General features: G+C 39.2%; 1 protein-coding gene across 4 annotated transcripts in view; it reads left to right on the top strand.

The window, feature by feature from the left end:
- The first annotated feature begins 588 nt into the window (after positions 1 to 588).
- The window catches only part of zgc:77784 (Ig1_Robo domain-containing protein), a 56,648-nt gene continuing 37,049 nt past the window's right edge, over positions 589 to 20,187 (top strand). For all 4 annotated transcript variants that reach the window (XR_004576244.1, XM_020051836.2, XM_010892239.3 and 1 more), the window contains exon 1: positions 589 to 1,114. Coding sequence is in view for 3 of the 4 variants with exons in the window: in XM_020051836.2 (XP_019907395.2) it covers positions 1,039 to 1,114 (76 nt within the window). In the remaining variant the exon portion in view is untranslated. The remainder of the gene's footprint in view (positions 1,115 to 20,187) is intronic.

Here is a 20,187-nt window from a genome sequence, read left to right as displayed (position 1 = left end):
TACTACACAAGATTATTATTATTATTTACCAGTAACATGTATGATGAACTTAATTTGCAAGAATCTTATTAGCAACACAAATGAATAATAGAAATACAGTATTATTTAGTTTTGCAATTTATTTTGTTTTTCTATTCTGCATTGCTGTGGGCTCTGGAAAACAAATGCATATTCAAACATTAAAAATGCATTTTGCGTTTGCACTTTCTTCAATCATTTTCCTTGTTACTATGGCGTTACTATGTACTTTTTTGACCAAGTACTCTTTTTTTACTCACTTGATTAGTTTTTCCAGGTGGTACTTTTACTTGAGTACAATTTAGGACAGATATTCAATAACTTAATATTAAAAATGTGCAATTGTATCACACAATATGATAATTTACGTAATACTATTTCAACCTTGTTCAGCATTATCTATTAAAAAATATTGCACGATTCAACTAGGCCTATCTGTATCTGTTTGGATCACTTTCAGTGGGGGACTTGTATTTTGAAGACAAAAATCAATTTTCACTAGCCGGGATATGACTAAATGTAGCTTGCTTCACACGGGTTGCGAGTGCAGGGTTGTACGCGGTTGACAGTCATGTGCAGCAGTGCGATTTCGTTAACTGGTGTGGTCTCTTATTCTAGGGACGGGTTTAATGCAGAAAGATGTGAGCTGAAGCGCAACTTCTCAGACGAAGCATTTTGATTTATAGTTTATCGTAGTGTCAAATATATGTATTTACTTGTCGATATTTTGTTTTATGAATGAACTATTTGCTGCGGAAGTTTCATAACAATGATTTCAGGATGAGGTTTTTGAACGAAATGCGCGTGGGTGTGGATGCTGTGATGTAATTCTTCTGCCAAAATTGTCATGGGGTCCGAGTTGTCAAAGTTGTGCAGGGCGATTTTAACCGCTTGAAGAGATCCAGCTGAGCTCGTATATTTGTACAGTAATTATTTATCTCCTATACATTTAGTCTGCTGAATGTGACGGAGGATTTAAAAAGAGTTTCGACGTATAGGCTACCGACACAGTATGCTACAATGACAAACCAGAAGAATATGGAGACACAAATTAGCTATGTCTTGCTATTGACGGTAATCATCTGTACGTCGTCAGGTAAGACAAACTACACAATGAACCTCTCTCCTCCATCTTCTTAACTTTAGCGATCTCCTTTGTAACAGGTAATATGGAAAGTGTTTGGATGGTATGGGTAGATTCTTTTTGTTATGGGTTATTCAGTATTTTTACAATTCCTATTAGCCAGCTTTACAAACAGTAACATGTCAAAATGTGTCCGATAGCTATACTCTCAAAAATTTGTAGTCTCGCAGACCAACTCTCATTAAATATTGCCGTAGGCTACTTAAATATATAAAATATATATATTTATTTTTGTACATATTCGGCACCTCCAAGAAAGCCAAAATTACTGTCTGGTTGGATAATCCTGCAGCTGTACTGTAGTTGACAGTATCCCGAAAGATCATTGATGGTTTTTAGTCCTATTTTGGAAGTAGGCTAAGGTGCACACGGTAGAAATGACGATAGTCGGTGTACAGACAAAATGTGCAGAGCTTAGGCGTATATGTGGCAAAACATTTTGGTATCCGAGATATTGTTTTAATTTGTAAGTTGCATTTTCAGTAACCACGTGTAAATACGTACTGCACTGATTTGCAATTTAGTCGCTAACAAATCAAGCACTTTTAAGACATTCGAAGTGAATGGATCGTTTCTGATTAGAGGGGGAGAGTAGCCAATTGGGCTTCTGTATTATGGTTGATTTATACAACACTTTAACATTATGTGCAGCAATGCTCGCTCCCTCTATACATTACCAGAATGTCCATTATTAGGCATTTGAAAATATAAAAGTTGGCAAAACTCTATTAAAGGGGTCTGGTGCAGAACTTGCACCACTCTCTTTATGGTGGAAAGAGAATCTGGGGTCAATCATTTTTCCTAATATGGTTCCAAACCAGGTAAAACCCCAGACCTTTACTGTAACTGATGAAAGTTTAAATGTGGGCTTTGGTGAGACCACTGTTTTTCACAAACAAATGAGATCTGGCCATGGGTAGGATGAAATCCCTGTCAACATGCAGCACATTTGTTCTTGATTATATTAATTATACTGTAAAGACAGACTAACACTGACACAGAGGAAGCAACATGATTGGGCAGTGAAGCACACAGGGCTAAGGTTGTTTATGCAGGTCTGCGTTTTGTACTCTAGTCATATGCAACTGTAAACCTATTTAAAAATGAATGTTTATTAGTTTTAGTTAATCATTTGGAATAGAAAATTCCAAGTTTTAAATCAAATATGATAATTTGTATACTCTGGCCAGAAGAACATGGGGCTCAGTAGGCTAAGGTCTCAAGTGTATGCAGGTGCTGTTAGTAGCCTACAGTTACTAGTGTTGACTGTAGTGTTGTTTCAATGCAGTACAGCATAACACATCTTGAATGTTCAGGTGTACACTGTTACATTTCTTATATCTTTTGCATGGTTCTGTACAGAGTGATGTGTTATCACACTTTGTAAATAAATCAATAAATATGCTACAGGAGGAAAGTGGACAGCACTGAGTTTTAGTGCTTTGTGCCTTATTCTGATTCGAGAAGTGACAAATTATCAGGCAAATTGGTTAGAAAAATAACTTTAAAAAAGCTTGCTCCTTTTTAAGACTTTGCATATACATATTGTAACATAAATCCAAATTTGTGACTTGCTGCCACAAAATGATCACCCGCTTCTACTAATAGAATTGGGATGATTTACTTAAATCTTTCAAAAACAGTGGCTAAATGGAATTAACCTCATGTCCTGATTCAAATCACTGTCGAATGTTTTGTTATGGGTGAACTTTCTGTCTGTATTCAATTAAAATTGTTGCTCAAAACTGTGAGCATAATGGATGCCCTATAATATAGACGGACAAAGCAACTACAACTGCTTAGGTTGAGCAAGTGGAGTTGTGGTGGCCTATGCTTAAAAGGAAGATATTTTTGTATGAAATGTCCCTGGTAGGGCTAAACTCTTTAATGTAGCTGGACATGATGTGTATCAATAAGGATTTCAAAGTTCAGAGGTTGTACAGCCAATCAAAATAGGAAGGGATTGAGGAAAAAATTGTTACAAAGAGAGGCATTTTATATCCATGCTTTGAAAACAGAAAATCCTAAAGGTCTGAATGAAGAATTAAAGTTAGTTTGCATCCTGTGAACAACAGGTTCACAAAATCTGGTTTACTATTGCTACTATATATTTTAAAAAAATCTCCCCACCGTGCGTTTGTTTGTTCACATGTGTCAGAGGCAGTTCCTCTGGCCCTGCTAGGCATATTTTGAGCAGACTTTGTTAAATGATGTGTCTTGCTGTTGAGAACCAGCATTTTCAAAATGATGTTGACACGTGAGCTTGCATAGTGGAATATAGAAGATGTGCTGGCCAAGGCAGGCTGCTGCGTAGCTCAGTGTTTAAAGCAGCTGTCTCCGCTTCCGGAGGCTATGCGTTTGCAGCCAGGTGGAGGCTATACTTGGGTTTATAAAAATGTACTACTCATTCAGAACAGCTCTGTAGCTTCTTTACTACTAAACAGCTCTGGATAACCCAAGAAGGTAACTGAATATCCACAGGAATCTGATTGGGAATAAATGGTTTGTCCAATGAATAAGAACCATTGAGGGAGGAAAAGCTTACATCAAGGTGAATGTGCCAAAAAGGAATAAGGAACAAACATATAAATATCTACATTTCTGAAAATATCAAGGATGACAGGTGGTAAGTGGAAAAGGTGATATAATAATCTGGGGAAAGGTTTCATCCCCAGTCCGATTTTCAACATAATTTTAGTTGAGTGTAGGTTAAGCCTGCACGTTTAAGACAATTGCTGTCTAGGTTGCTGTTTGACGAGAGAACGTCACTACTTTTCCTTAGTGACAACTTGTGCTAAATCGCATTTCCTGAAATTCTCCAAATTTTGTCATATCCAATTGTGTCTACAGTCCTGTCTTATCTCAACAACTCCAATTGGATACTTTCCTCATGGCATCTGTGCCAAGCTATTTTGCTTTCCACTTTGCTCTTTCAACCAGGAAGTCAGGAAGTCACATTGATCAACGTGTGTGAGAGCACCCTCACTCACCTGACAGCCTCAGTTAGCTTTGAGAACCTGGGAGGCCAAAATGAGGCAGTTTTAAAGCATATTTTCACATTGTGCCCTTGGCACATGACTGACTGGAAACTTGTTAGCTGACATTGAATGAAAATCTGCTGATGCACTGCATAACTATATTTAGAAAATGCACCTTGTGTATTCTTCTACTTAAGTATGATAGTTTGACCATTTCTGTGCAGTGTGGTGGCAGTTCTGGATATTGTGTACAATAACTTTTTTCCAGCGTTGATTATGAGATAGTATACCTAAACAGAATATCATAATAAAAAATGTAAGTAAAAAAAAATCTTGCTTGTTCTATGGCAAAATTGACATTGCAGCAGGATCAGCTTGAGAAAATTGTGGGAATGTTTATAATTATTTTTTTTTCATCAGTTCAGAATTATGAGGCACAAGTTAGCTACACCAATGCTTCTGCTATGACAAGGATGGACAATGGTAAAGATATGTCGCGGAGGTAGGGGTGGGGAATGTGAGAAAACTCTCTATCCCTAGTCCTGGCCTTCTGCCTGGGGTAGGTTGCTCCATAGTGACCTGGGGCCCTACACGGCTGTTCAGTTGACCAGTGCTGCAGGCCGGTCCTGGCAGTGGAGGCTAATGGGAATGTCTATTGAAAGATTTACTTGGCTCAGAGGGGAGAACCTATAATAAAAGTCCTTTCCTCTACACCTAGCTCCTATTTCAGAAATGGCCTATTATTTAATAGAAAACGTGCCTTTCTTAATTGAAAACGTATTCTGTAAAAAAGGCAATGTGATTTTAGTTTGTAGAGTATGCACTATCTGTTTGTGTGTGGGTGTGTGTGTGCTTTTTTGTGTAGTTTACAATATATCCCTCAGACCCCCCACCATCACTTCAATTTTGGATTGCTGTGGGATCCTGCCACACTGATGCCATATGGTGTGAAGTGCCCTGAGTGATATGCTTCACACATCCTGTGTTTTATGTTTCCAGATATCTTAAGGACTGTTTTGACGCCGACAGGTACTCAAACATGTCTCATAGGATATCAATGCCGCTGCCTCTGTCACATTGAGCATCCTTATCATAGGCAATTGGAGGAACTCTTGATTTCATATGATCCTGTGAGAGACTGGCAATCCTATGGTAACATTTTTACACAGGATGTACAAGATTTGTAATGAATGACTGGATGAGACAGGATCATAGATGTTAAAAACCAAAGAAATCTGGACTACTTTGTTCCAACAGAGGCCATTGTCATGTTTTTGGATTGAGCAAATGTAACAAACACAGGTGTACTTAAGTGTAGAGTTGTCATTCTCAGTCCAAAGCCCCACACGGCCCGACAGGCCTTCAATTCTGAGAGTTGGGTCGGGCTGTTTTTTTTAATATATACTACAATAAATAATAATACATATTGGCGTTCTCTCCGTTAGCTGCAAGGAGTGCATGCAGTTAGAGCAACCAGAATTGCCAGCAATATCTCTGTGGTGTTGAAGGTGCTGTTATTCAGTCACAGAAATGTTCACTTCAAAGTTTCCATGCTCTTTTTCATGTGACACTTGCACACAGCAAGAAACAAGGATCCCAGGGGCACCGGCCTCGAGATAAATGGTTCTTGTGTTAGCGTTTGTTCACCTACGATTTTAAGAAATAATTGCTTAGTAATACCCAAAAAATGCAGTATTCATTGTTTATTAATGTAAGATGCCTTTTTTGTTATTTTCTGTATATAAAATAAAATTTATATTATATTTGAAATCATGAATGAGTATTGATACTTTCAAGGAATAATAATATTAATAATAAGAAAGGTATGATATGTAGCAAAGTGAGCAAGCACTGGGTGTAATAGAAATTGATAATGACTGTTTGAAACACTCAATGAAATCAGGCAAATAAACCTCACAATACGACTTAGAACCGATTTAGAACCGTTTAGTTTCTGTGACATTGGACCTGGCCTGGGCTCCGTCATCCCCTGAGCAGGCTTGGTTTGGAAAGGCGTCGAATGTCTGATCACAACTCACTACTATAGGTAGATTTATTTATGAAAGTGTTGACTCATTGTCTTTGCACTCTGCTTTCAATATCTGTCTCTGGAACAGCACTGTTACCATTTACAGGGCTGTTAATGCATGGACATTTTAGCTGATACACAATGCAAAGCGACTTGTATCAATTCAATACATTTAGAGGAGGAGAGCAGAATAGTGGGAATGATTAGGTGGTTGTAATGACATGAGGGCCAGATTGGAGATGTAGCCAGGGCACTAGGGTTATCACCCCTACTCTTATGATAAGTGCAATGGTGTATATCTGGTGATCACAATCGGGACATCCGTTTAATGTCCCAACTGAAAGAGGGAACACTACACAGATCAAGGTCCATTTTACTTCCTTGAGGAATTGAAATCAGATTTTTCGACCAAAGGGACACACTCGAACTCGCAGGCTTTCACCAGCACCATCTGCGCTCCCATCTAAGGGCCTTCTTAACTTAAGAGGCACTGCTGGCCTGCAGTCTGAGGTTGCTATGCTGACTCTGAGTTTGTCAATAGGCCAATACATTTCCAAGTTATTTTTGAACGTTGTGAAATTTTTATTTGTTCTACAAGGCCTCTGGTCGATGGCGTGAAAAAGTGTTTCCCTGCAATTTGCATTCGATTGAAGGCAGGAAAAGAGAGAATTGCATGTCTCTAGGCTTGAGCCAGTCAGAAGTGCCAGTGCTTATTGTCACAGTCTTAGATGCAGTCTCTGCACTTATCTTGCCTCAGTGTAGTGCTTCATATGCTTGGGCTGATCACTTGGATTCAGGTTTGAATTAAATCACTTCACTCGCTGTAATTATTTAATTTTCATCCCAATTTTACAGTTTTTCACCCTTTCTAATTTCTTGATGTCCAATTTGTGTTTTTAGCCCTTAACACAACTCTGGGGTTTGGGAGTGTCTAAGAACAAGACATTTTGCCAACCCATTATTACACAGCTTGCTCAATCAGAATATACTTTCTGGTACCTATGCGTTTAGAAGAGAGAGCATTCTCTGGCCCAAACCCACGATTGAGCTTGCAGACGCCAAACCCACCACAGCCATTATCAGTAGGAATCCTATTGCTGCTTTTGCTTAACACATCATGTTTCACTCATTCTAATGTAATGGCGTGCAACGTAATGTTGTTGGACCAGCACTCCCTCTGCGGCCTCCACGTCTGTCCAACACCACGTGACAACGACCCTGGCTTGAACGTAGATCAGCAGCTTCCCTAAACAAGGCGCACCTGCTCCCAGTCATGCCTGCTTTAGGGGAAGATTAAGGGGTCTCCAAGCAGAAGGTAAAGCAGAACAAGCGAGAAGGGAACGACGCCTCAGCGAGCTGCCCTTACTGCCTAAGCGATGTGAGTTCCAAAAAGGGAAGGAGTCAGTTAAGAGACGAGGGGTACAAAGTCGGCCAGACCTTTGCCTGCCAGTACCTGTAAGTCCGAAGCTGACCAGATGACACCACTTCATCCACGTTTTAGGGCTTTAGTTTAGACTTTAGCTTTCTACTTTTTCTTTCCCCTGCTTCTCTCATTTCTGGTAATAAAACACCCTCCAAGGCCCTGAGCACTGTGTGTTTTCCTTGTGCCTTTCCCTGTTACAATATTAGACCACACATTGTGTCACAGATGTATTTATCCTATGTAATGGCTACCCTGACTCCAGGTTGCAATGGGGGCAACATCCATCAATTTCCTGGTTGCTAAATTCTACACAGTTCATTCAGTTTCTTTTCAAGTGAGATAACAAGCATGGTGTAGGGAATCATTATGTCACCTTAATCACTATTGAATATCTTTAAAACTCTAGTTTTACAGCTTTTGTAAGCTGATTGAGAAAGTGTCAGTGAAATGAACCAGCAGAGATGTATTCAATTAACAAGGGGTTAAGATTTCTAGTGGGTATTCAGTGGATATTTGGTTTCTTTCATTAACTTCTATATAAAAGGAAACCGGATGTCCTTTACAAAACATGCTTTATCCTGCTGAGTTGAGGCTTGAGTAGTTTGAGTTGAGCTATTGTTTTACCTACTGTAGCTTTAACATGCAAAATAAATTCATATTACTGATGCTTTAATTAATTGGTTTCTGGTCTGGATGATGAAACCACAACAGTGTCTGTCCATAGCCTACAATACGCAGCCTGTCTTGAGTCATCTTCTGTGTCCTGCTTCTCGGACATGCTTATGACATCACTGGGATGAGACATGGACTGTAAGGGAAGCTGCTAGGCAAAGGCTTGGTCTCAGATGTGGAATATTTGAGATGGAAACATTAATAACTCACAGCCGAGATGCAATGGAAGTCTAAAGATGTAAGACTAGGAGCTAAAGACCGTTTTACAATAGGTTAAGAGTAGCCAAACTTTTCTCCCTATGTCTGTAAAATTATTTTCTGTGGAATGTCAACCAGACCCCATGGTAGGCAGCCCCTAGAATGTTGTGTCTGTGTATCCCTGTGTCTGTGTATCCCTGTGTCTGTGTATCCCTGTGTCTGTTTATCCCTGTATCTGTGTATCCCTGTATCTGTGTATCCCTGTATCTGTTTGTCCCTGTGTCTGTTTGTCCCTGTGTCTGTTTGTCCCTGTGTCTGTGTGTCCCTGTGTCTGTGTGTCCCTGTGTCTGTGTGTCCCTGTGTCTGTGTATCCCTGTGTCTGTGTATCCCTGTGTCTGTCTATCCCTGTGTCTGTATCTTGCTATTGTCAATATTCTACAAATGTTCTGTTGCCTGTGTCTTCTTGTCTCCTGCTAAAAAGATACCAAACGGAGTCAGATGTGCAACATATTTTCTTTGTTCCCAGCAAAGATGTAAAGGGATACTCTTGAAGTGAAACACAACAGGAATTTTTCCTCTGGTTTCATTTTTTCACACCATATTAGCATGACAGGAGTACACTTATGCCCCTGGGGAGATAAGAGACTGACGCATGCTTAATATTTGTAAATATTAATTAATGAAAGAAACTCAATTACGTAACGTCATAGCTAGCAGCCATAGGCCAAATTTAGCCTTGATCAAGATGGGCTTGATCTTCCTGTTAGCTGTTCGCCTGCTAACCCTCCTTGTTTAATAAGGCAGACAGATATACAGTGAGAAGCCATGAGCAAATATGTGGGTGGGTGTCTGAATTTGCAATTAGGTCCAATTCAATAGCTTGTCTATCAGATGGAGTTATTGGCTTCTTTGACTCAGTCTCCGACAAGTGTGCTTGCTTACTTGGTTAAGGAGGTTTTCTTTGTTGAATAGCTTTTACTATGTTCATACATCTGCCTTGTTACAAGGTTATTTAGCCCATCCTTCTTGGCTTACATAATGAGTTCTACATTATCTAAAATATGATTATCTCTTTGGATTCCATTCCACAGAATGTCAATGGTAGATGTAAATGTAATTGTAATTGTTTTATTACATAAAGGTTAGTTTGGTATTAGTCTAACTAGGGGATAGAAGGCCAACTTTGTTTCTTCTATTGCACATCTATCTAATTTTAGACCATAACAAAGTTATAGCTATATGTTTACGTTTAATCTCTTTTCCTACTCTAAGGTACCGTAACATTTAGTGACCAGTGTTCCAGTCAGATACTTCACTGCTGCATGGAGATATCCTTGAGAGGCTTGAGGGGAGTGATCACCTTGTTTGAGGCCAACAGCCTCTCATGCAATGGGCCCCTCCCTCTGGAACATTTCAAGGTTCCCTGCAATTCAGTCTTATTGACAACCTGGGCTCCTGCTCAGGCATTTGATAGCACTGAAAGCTTATGTGTGGAGGAATAGTCTGATTGGCACGTGGGTGTAGATTCTTTCAGCATGTTCTATTACAATGAGACATCAACCTTACTTAACCACGTGGATGAACACAATTTGGCCCGTTCTGCAGGAAAAGCCAGCTAAGCATGTCCAAATAACATTTGTTATTTCAAAATGAAACTTTTTGGAATCAACCTTAATGTAAAATATTTTGGCGTTCAGGCATTACTTAAAAAAAGTTGTGGAATTGCATGAATGTTTACAACCTCAGAGTAGGTGGCCTAGTCCTATTTCATTCAATAAAATGTCATGGTGTTTACAAAGTATGTACGGACTGTGTAATATCCATTAAAAGTAATCCATTAGTATTAATTATGAAAATGTTAATGATGCAATACAGAAGCCACAGTCTTGTAAATTTAGTGGGTGACTGACATGTAATATACTGTAACGTCCATGTTTTTGAGGAAAGAAAAGTTAAACATGCGCCTTAAATGGAGTTATTTTGAAACATGAAACAACAATTGTTTCATCACATTTTTCTCTTATAATAAGTTCCTTTCTGTTAATTGTCAGTTTCCTGGTTTATCACCATCTGTAACTGTTGTGGATGTGATGATATTGATGTATCATACCTTCATAGGTGTGTGCCTTATTCACTTTTTGTGGTGTTGCTATTCAGATTTTTTTCCTGTACAAACAACAGTCTTCAGAATCTGTGTTAAGATATTGTTTGATAATGTCTTGACATTATTTTTCATAAATGGTTGTTACTGTTATAAAAAGGTAGTGCCTGTATAGAATGGGAATTGTCCTGGGGTGTTGTATAGAATAATGTCTTGAAATTATTTTTCATAAATGGTTGTTACTGTTATAAAAAGGTAGTGCCTGTATAGAATGGGAATTGTCCTGGGGTGTTGTATAGAAAAAATTTACACTATCATTCAAAACGTTTTGGTCACTTGAAATGTCCTTGTTCTCCATGAAACCATACATTAAATGAGGAATAGGAAATATGGCAAAATAAAAAGGATATACAGTATAGTCATTGACATGGTTAGGAAATAATTATTTAAATAATTGTCCAAACTTGGTTTAGTCCAGGAATTCTCAATTTGCAGCAATTATAGCCATGCAGACCTTTGGCATTCTAGTTGTCAATTTGTTGAGGTAATCTGAACAGATTTCACCCTAAGCTTCCTGAAGCACCTCCCACAAGTTGGATTTGCTTGATGGTCACCGCTTACGTACCATACGAACAAGCTGCTCCCACAACAGCTCAATAGGGTTGAGATCCAGTGAGTGTGCTGGGCATTCCGTTATAGACAGAATACCAGCTGACTGTTTCTTCCCTAAATAATTATTGCATAATTATTATTATTATTAATTATTGCATAATTAATCTTTTCTTTTCATTGGCCAGTCTGAGATATGGCTTTTTCTTTGCAACTCTGCCTAGAAGGCCAGCCATCCCGGAGTCGCCTCTTCACTGTTGACATTGAGACTTGGGTTTTGCGGGCATTATTTAGTTGAGGACCTGTGAGGTGTCTCCCCCCATGCTAAGGGAAAGACTGATGGAATGTGCCATGATGAAGGTCGCTGAGAGATGATTGTCAAGAGGGTTTGTTTAAAAGTTAAATATGAAATGTGTAATAAAAAACATTCTCTTTCCTTGCTTTTGGTCATTATGAAAGCAGTAACTGTTTTAATTCAGAGAGCTTGCGAGAGCATGCGAGTGAGATATGCATGGCCTTTGAAGGTGTGATAGTCCAACAGATATTACAAGCACTTATCTGCATCCTGCATTAGTATTCATTGGCCTCCTGTGTGACCTGTGGATTTTACCCAGTACAGCTACTGCGGTAGGGCGGCTGTTTTGATGTTTTACTAAGGTTCATGTCATGTCGGTCAATGTGTCTAATATGGATCAAATCTATGCATGAAAAAGCTAATCTGCTTACAGCTAAAAGCTTGGATTTATCCACTCACCACTGATGTAAATACTATAGTGTGTTAATAAGTTGCCGTGTGTTCCTCCCTACCATACATTTCTGGTAATGGATGGATTTCACATCACTGGAGATTGACTGACTGCAATAGCTCCCAACAAAAATAACTCCCAACAAAAAATGAAATGGCAATTTGTTTCAGATTCAGAAAATCTTAACTGTTGCTCTGCTAGGCCACTTAATATACACTCATCTAAAGGATTATTAGGAACACCTGTTCAATTTCTCATTAATGCAATCATCTAATCAACCAGTTGCTTCAATGCATTTAGAGGTGTGGTCCTGGTCAAGACAATCTCCTGAACTCCAAACTGAATGTCAGAATGGGAAAGAAAGGTGATTTAAGCCATTTTGAGCGTGGCATGGTTGTTGGTGCCAGACGGGCCAGTCTGAGTATTTCACAGTCTGCTCAGTTACTGGTATTTTCACGCACAACCATTTCTAGGGTTTACAAAGAATGGTGTGAAAAGGGAAAAACATCCAGTATGCGGCAGTCCTGTGGGCGAAAATGCCTTGTTGATGCAGAGGAGGTCAGAGGAGAATGGGCCGACTGATTCAAGCTGATAGAAGAGCAACTTTGACTGAAATAACCACTCGTTACAACCGAGGTATGCAGCAAAGCATTTGTGAAGCCACAACACGCACAACCTTGAGGCGGATGGGCTACAACAGCAGAAGACCCCACCGGGTACCACTCATCTCCACTACAAATAGGAAAAAGAGGCTACAATTTGCACGAGCTCACCAAAATTGGACAGTTGAAGACTGGAAGAATGTTGCCTGGTCTGATGAGTCTCGATTTCTGTTGAGACATTCAGATGGTAGAGTCAGAATTTGGCGTAAACATAATGAGAACATGGATCCATCATGCCTTGTTACCACTGTGCAGGCTGGTGGTGGTGGTGTAATGGTGTGGGGTATGTTTTCCTGGCACACTTTAGGCCCCTTAGTGCCAATTGGGCATCGTTTAAATGCCACGGCCTACCTAAGCATTGTTTCTGACCATGTCCATCCCTTTATGACCACCATGTACCCATCCTCGGATGGCTACTTCCAGCAGGATAATGCACCATGTCACAAAGTGAAATGGCCCCCACAGTCACCAGATCTCAACCCAATAGAGCATCTTTGGGATGTGGTGGAATGGGAGCTTCGTGCCCTGGATGTGCATCCCACAAATCTCCATCAACTGCAAGATGCTATCCTATCAATATGGGCCAACATTTCTAAAGAATGCTTTCAGCACCTTGTTGAATCAGTGCCACGTAGAATTAAGGCAGTTCTGAAGGCAAAAGGGGGTCAAACACAGTATTAGTATGATGTTCCTAATAATCCTTTAGGTGAGTGTATATAGTGCCTTGCAATAGTGTTCATACCTCTGACTAATTCCATTAAATTACATAATCACAGATTGTACATTTTCATTATTTAAAAATGCTCATAGTTGACATTTGTTTCATATTGAGAATAATGTGTATGAAAATTGGGCTTTCGTATGTAATCGACCCCTGTGCTGTGGAAGCTCCCAGTGTACACAAATTGCCTGAACAAGGATGCAATGACCTAACCAGAACCCTTCACCTTGCTGTCATGCAGGCTCTTTGGTTAGGATGTGATTTGGGAGGAAAATTAAGAGCATTTTACTGATGTTAGAGACTACATAATACAAATGCATGGATAGGAACACGGTACAACAGTATTGGAGTGTTTGGATATCTCAGTGAGCACAAGATTAATAATAAGTAGGAACTGCATCACATCACCCGGGCACTGCCAAGAAAAGGAAATCTCTCAAAAGTGACTTATTAAACAATGTTGAGGCTTGTGAGAGAAGTCACCAAGAGGCTGACAGTCACTTGAAGGAGATATGGAGTTCAGTGGCTGGGAGTTGAGAATTGGTACAACAGTCAACCATATCACAAGCTCTGATTAACACTGGATTGTATGGGAGTAGGGCAAGTAGAAACCATTATTTAAAAGTACTATATGAAATCACATCTGGAGTTTGCCAGAAAGGGAATGGGAGTGATCCAGCTGTGATGTAAAGATTTTTGTGTTCAATTGAGACTAAGATAGCAGAGTTTTGACCAAAAAGCATTATATGTGGCCTAACATACCTATTGCTACCCATGCCTTAAGACATACCATCACTTCAGTGAAGTATGGTGGTGGCAGCTTCATGCTTTGGGCATGCTTCACATGAGTAGGGTCTGGGATCTTGTTTAAAATTGAATAGATCTAGCGAAATAATGGAAAATACTGCAAGAGAACCTGTTTCAGTCCAGCATGGCGCCTGCTGATTGGCTGTGTAGTTGGGGCAGTTCCAAATAGTGTCTGAATTTTAATATCAACAGACATTTTACAGTCCTTCTAATATTGCAGTTCCTTTACCAATCGATTATTGCTCAAATGAAGATAACATAGTTACTTATCTTTCTCTCTGTTAATATACAGAGCAAGAATAATACTGGTAAGCATGGGTTTAATGTCATAGACCTCAACATAACAATGTCGTAGACATCAACAATGGAATATCTGTTGAAAAACTAAAATAATGCATATACTGTATTGTACTGAACAGAGAAAAACTTCAATATGGCAAGTTGACAGAAAAGTATGACTAGTTTGATAGCTAGCAATAACTAGCAAACTAGGGATTCTGACTCACACAACTGTATTTACCATGCCAGGGTTTGAATGTGTGTTTTACCAGGTAGTAACCAAAAAGTTCATATCTTAACAGGAATTTCCCTGATGTCACCTGCACTCAAAGTTGATTTTTATCTATTCCTTCCTGAAAAACAATGGATTAACTTAATTCATCTTTAGTATATTTTATTTTATGTACATTGTTGACATAATTATAATGTTTATTTGATATAACACTATAATAAAACATGTTTTGAATGAAAAACATAAAATAGGTATTCTACCATTTCTAAAGTTTGGGGTCACTTAGAAATGTCCTTGTTTTTTAAAGAAAATCTAATATTTTTGTCCATTAAAATAACAAAATGTAACATAAATACAGTATAGACATTGTTAATATTGTTGAAGACTATTGTAGCTGGAAATGGCTGATTTATAATAGAATATTTTCACAGACATACAGAGGCCCATTATCAGCAACTATCAGTCCTGTGTTCCAATGGCACATTGTGACTTTGCTCATCTTTGCTAATAAACATTTCTCATTTTAAAAGGCTAATTGATCATTAGAAAACCCTTTTGCAATTGTTAGCACATCTGAAAACATTTATATTGATTTAAGAAGCAATAAAACTGTCCTTCTTTAGACTAGTTGAGTATCTAGAGCATCAGCAGTTGTGGGTTTGATTACAGGCTCGAAATGGCCAGAAACAAAAAACTTTGTTCTGAGCAATGAATACTATGCCATGCTAGAAATTGCCAAAACACTGAAGATTTCTTACAAAGCTTTTTATTGGCCAGTCTGAAATATGGCTTTTTCTGTGCAACTCTGCCTAGAAGGCCCACAATTACATTTGTCAGCAAAATTACATTTATATTTATTTCAATTGCATAAATTGTTTTGCAAGAAAAAGCCATATCTCAGACTTGCCAATAAAAATACAATTAAAATGGACAAAAGAACACAGACACTGGACAGAGGAATAATGGGGAAAAGGTGTTATGGAAGGACAACTCTAAGTTTGAGGTGTTCGGATCACATAGAACTTTCTTGAGACCCACACCAAATGAAAAGATGCTGGAGGATCTGTCAAGCATGGTGAAAGCAATATGATGGTCTAGGGGTGCTTTGCTGGTGGTGAAGTGGGAGATTTGTACAAGGTAAAAGGGATCTTGAAGAAGGAAGGCAATTACTATATTTTTCTTTTTAAATACTTTTATTAAGTTTTAGTCACACAAAAAACACAATGCCATATCCTGTGGAGCCAATTACCTACAGCTGGACAAATACCAAAAGAACAGCTCCAAACTATGCAATAATTATTTAGGGAAGAAAGCTGGTATTCTGTCAATAATGGAGTGGCCAGCACAGTCACTGGATCTCAACCCTATTGAGCTGTTGTGGGAGCAGCTTGACCATATGTTACGTAAGTGCCCATCAAGCCAATCCAACTTGTGGCAAGTGCTTCAGGAAGCATGAGGTGACATTTCTTAATATAGTACCTCAAAATATTTACGACTAGAATGCCAAAGGTCTGCCAGGCTGTTATTGCTGCAAATTGGTGAGACTTTGACGAAAGCAAAGTATGAAGGACCCAATTATTATTTCTATTAATAATCATTATTTCTAACCTTGTCAGTGACTACAATTACTATTTCAAGTGACCCCAAATCTTGGACGGTCGTATGTATTTTTTTATGCAACACCCCAGGACTATTCCCTTTCTACTTTTCTATTACAGTACTAACATTTTTGGCAAATAATGTCATGTCATGTTATTCAAGATAATGCTTAGACACTGATTTTGAAGACGTCAAGAATTGTTTTTGAACAGGAAATAAATCTGAATAGCAACACCACAAAATTTGCACACACCTTGGAAGACACCTCGATTGATGCACAGACCTTGGAAGATATGATGCATCAATATCCTCACATCCACAACAGTTACAGATAGTGCTAAACCAGGAAACTGAAAATAAACAGAAATATACTTTTTGTACCAATTTCATGTATGTTTTCATGGAAAACAAGGACATTTCTAAGTGACCCCAAACTTTAGAACAGTAGTGTAAGTACAGATGACATCATGAAACGTCACTAAAAAGGATGGATTCATACAGATATTACACTGTAATCCTTTTTTTGCCATCACAAATAAGGCTCTGACCTTAATGCCGCCACTTGGCCAAAGCAACACGCGAGTGGCTCAAGAACAAAAAGTTGAATGTTCTACAATAGCCCAGTCAAAGTCTTGATCTCGATTCCATTGAGAATTTGTGGCACTGTTTGGAAATTGTGTTCCTCAAACGTCATCCAACCAATCCAAACAACATGGAACAAATCTGCCAAGAAGAATTGACAAAAGTCACTCCGACAATGTGTGAAAAGCTGATGCATATGTGGTTTTTGCAGCAAAATGTGTGTTTTCTGCAGCAAAATTTGTTTTGGCTCTACAAAATTTGATCAGATTTTACTTGCATAAGTATTAAACTCCCAATGTGCAAGAGTTTAATACGTATGCAAGTAAAATCTTTCAGTTCAGTGTTTTTCTTACAAATATTTCCCATTAAAATAATAGATTTTGAGTGTTTTTAAATCTCAAACAAAATGATATACCAATTAAACAAAGGAAACCTTAACATTCATTTTTTTCAGTTGATGTGTTTATATACTTTACAGTTGAAACTTTTGCTTTTTTATTAATATGCCAGACCATAACTATAGTGTTAGTGCCATCTTCTCTAGCTCTAAAAGGTCAGCTCAGACACTTTGCTTGGAGAAGTACTCTTCTAGAGGGAAACAGTAATGGATCCCAAGAGGGAGGGATATGGGAGAACTCTGGCTGGCTCTTGTTCACTCGCTCTAATTCTCTCCACTTCAATCTTTTATGGCTCTATCTGTCTCTCATTCTTATTTTTCTCTGGCCTTCCTGTCTTCAATACTGAAATCCTGACTGACATTGAGGTTGGTGATTACCATCTTAGAAGGTTGTCTGAATCTCCTGTTTGAAATGACTCCATCTGAGTTCGACCTGTCTTTCTCAGCAGGCTTTAATGTGCACACCATTCCTGTAAAGTGCCATCTCACTCGACATGCAATGTTGGTTAAAAGGCAAGATGGTATGATACAATGTGAAGAATACACACAGAATACTTAATGACCTCCGCGCATCAAGGGGCTGACTGAAAATGTCTTTTTAAATAGTAGAATTTCAAAGGCCCAGAAGGTAAAAATATGTGATTTATCAGTCAAAATGCACGCTTGGGAGGATGAACCTTAACATGAGATCATCAAAGCTAAAGCAATTAGCCTTGTTAACCTTACCATCATGGTACCAATGTTTGTTGTTTGTGAGTGGCAGATGTATTCTTCTACACTGCTCAAAACAATTAAAGGAATAGTTTGTCCAGAAATCATATTTCAGTGACAGTCCCCTTACCCCGAGTTTTTCCTTTAGGCACATAGTCATTTTTTAAAACAATCTATTATTCAGCTGTCTCAGTCTTAGCGTTATTAGCACTGTAAAAATGTATGAATGGAAACCGTACATACCCCTATTGCAAAGCTGCATTCCAAGCAGAAAACTACTCTAAAACACATCCAACTAGGACAAGTGGTGTTGTTTACCTCAAAGAACATGACGATGTTATTTTCCTTGAAATAAGGTTTTAATATTCGCATTATTATTCTCATTTCAAATAAACAGGTTCTTCCTTTGTTTACCAGGATTTGTTCACAATTGTATCAATCCACACATTTGTTCGGGAAGAGTAAGTAAAGTTAGTATTCTCTAGCTTGAAAGCAATTTACCTATTTCGTTTTTGATATTCACCATGGACAGTCCAACTTTATTTGCTTGAGAGAGAAAGGAATATACATATATATTATTTCTGACTCTTGAGTACAAGCAGGAAGCAATTTTTTTTTGGGACAGCAGCTAAAGGGGTGTAATGGTGAACACGTTAATCCCTAACCCTTGCCCAGAATATCCGGAGGCAATATGTACTTTGTGTATTATAACATAGCAATCGGAAGTATAGCATTCGGAATTGCATTCGCCTTTAGTCCTCTTCTAAGTGAACGTGGGTCATGATCATCTGTATTAAAATGCATCTCGCAAAAATTGTATGTTTCATTGGTGAAGTTGGTCCATTGATTCACCCATGATATGACTTGGTAGAGGTCGTATACCAGGTGGTGTCCCCAGACAATTGCTCTCTCCTTATCCTTCCTGACTAATTCATCTCTAGTTTTGTATTTTGCTAGTGTCCTTGTCACTACTGGTAGCATTAAGGTGGCACCTGCAGCCCATTCAGGTTGCACAGGTAGTCTAGCTCCTCCAGGATGGCACATCCATACATGCCTTAGCAAGAAGGTTTGGTGTGTCTCCCAGTACAGTCTCAAGAGCATGGAGGAGGAGATGGCAGGAGAAAGGCTGTTACACGAGGAGAGCTGGACAGGGCCGTAGAAGGGCATCAACCCAGCCACAGGATCGGTATCTGCACCTTTGTGTGAGGAGGAACAAGAGGAACACTGCCAGAGCCCTACAAAATGACCTCCAGCAGGCTACTGGTGTGCATGTTTCTGACAAAGGAATTGATACCATTGACTGGCCCTCACATTCTCCAGACCTGAATCCAATTGAGAACCTCTGGGACGTTATGTATCGGTGCTTCCGACGCCGCCAAGTAGTGCCACAGCCTGTCCAGGAGCTCACTGATGCCCTGATCCAGGTCTGGGAGGACCCAGGACACCATTTGTGGTGTCATCAGGAGCATTCCCAGACATTGTCAGGAGTGCATACAGGCACGTGGAGGCCATACACACTACTGAGTCACATTATGAGTTGCTGAGATGAAATTCATCAATTGTTTAGTTAGATTTTTGGTGTGAGTTTGAATCCAACCCTCAGTCAGTTGGTGGTTTTGGTTTCTATTGACTGTTCTTACGTCATTTTGTTCACAATGAATTACAAAATGTACTGTAAAGATTTAGATCTTAAAGGCCAGTCACTAATAATAATAATACATTTTATTTTTATAGCGCTTTTCTTGGACTCAAAGTCACTTTACAATGCAGGTAGATAAAAACAGAACAAAACAAAACAAACAAAACAAGACAAGATTAGACACAGGTGAGAAGGGAGGGGGGCGTGGGGCTACGGATAGGCAGAGGTGAAGAGATGGGTCTTGAGGTGGGACTGGAAGATTGTGAGGGACTCAAAGGTGCGGATCTCTTGGGGGAGGGAGTTCCAGGGCCTGGGAGCTGCCCTGGAGAAGGCTCTGTCCCCAAAACTGCGGAGGTGGGATTTATGGATGGAGAGGAGACCAGCTGAGGAGGATCTGAGGGACCGTGAGTGTTGGTACGGGGAGAGGAGGTCAGTGAGGTATGAGGGGGCCAGATGGTGGAGGGCTTTGTAAGTAAGAACCAGGATTTTGTAGGTGATCTGGTGGGAGATAGGAAGCCAGTGGAGTTGTTTTAGGACTGGAATGATGTGGTGCCAGGATTTGGACCAGTTGGAGTCGGTTGATGTTGGTTGAGCTGATCTAACCAATAATAGGTTTAATTTTTCCCTTTACTCTGATCAG

Source organism: Esox lucius, chromosome 1 (assembly GCF_011004845.1).
Source record: "Esox lucius isolate fEsoLuc1 chromosome 1, fEsoLuc1.pri, whole genome shotgun sequence".
Lineage (NCBI taxonomy): Eukaryota > Metazoa > Chordata > Actinopteri > Esociformes > Esocidae > Esox > Esox lucius.
The sequence above is the reverse complement of the archived record's forward strand: the minus strand, read 5'-3'. Positions and strand labels throughout refer to the sequence as shown.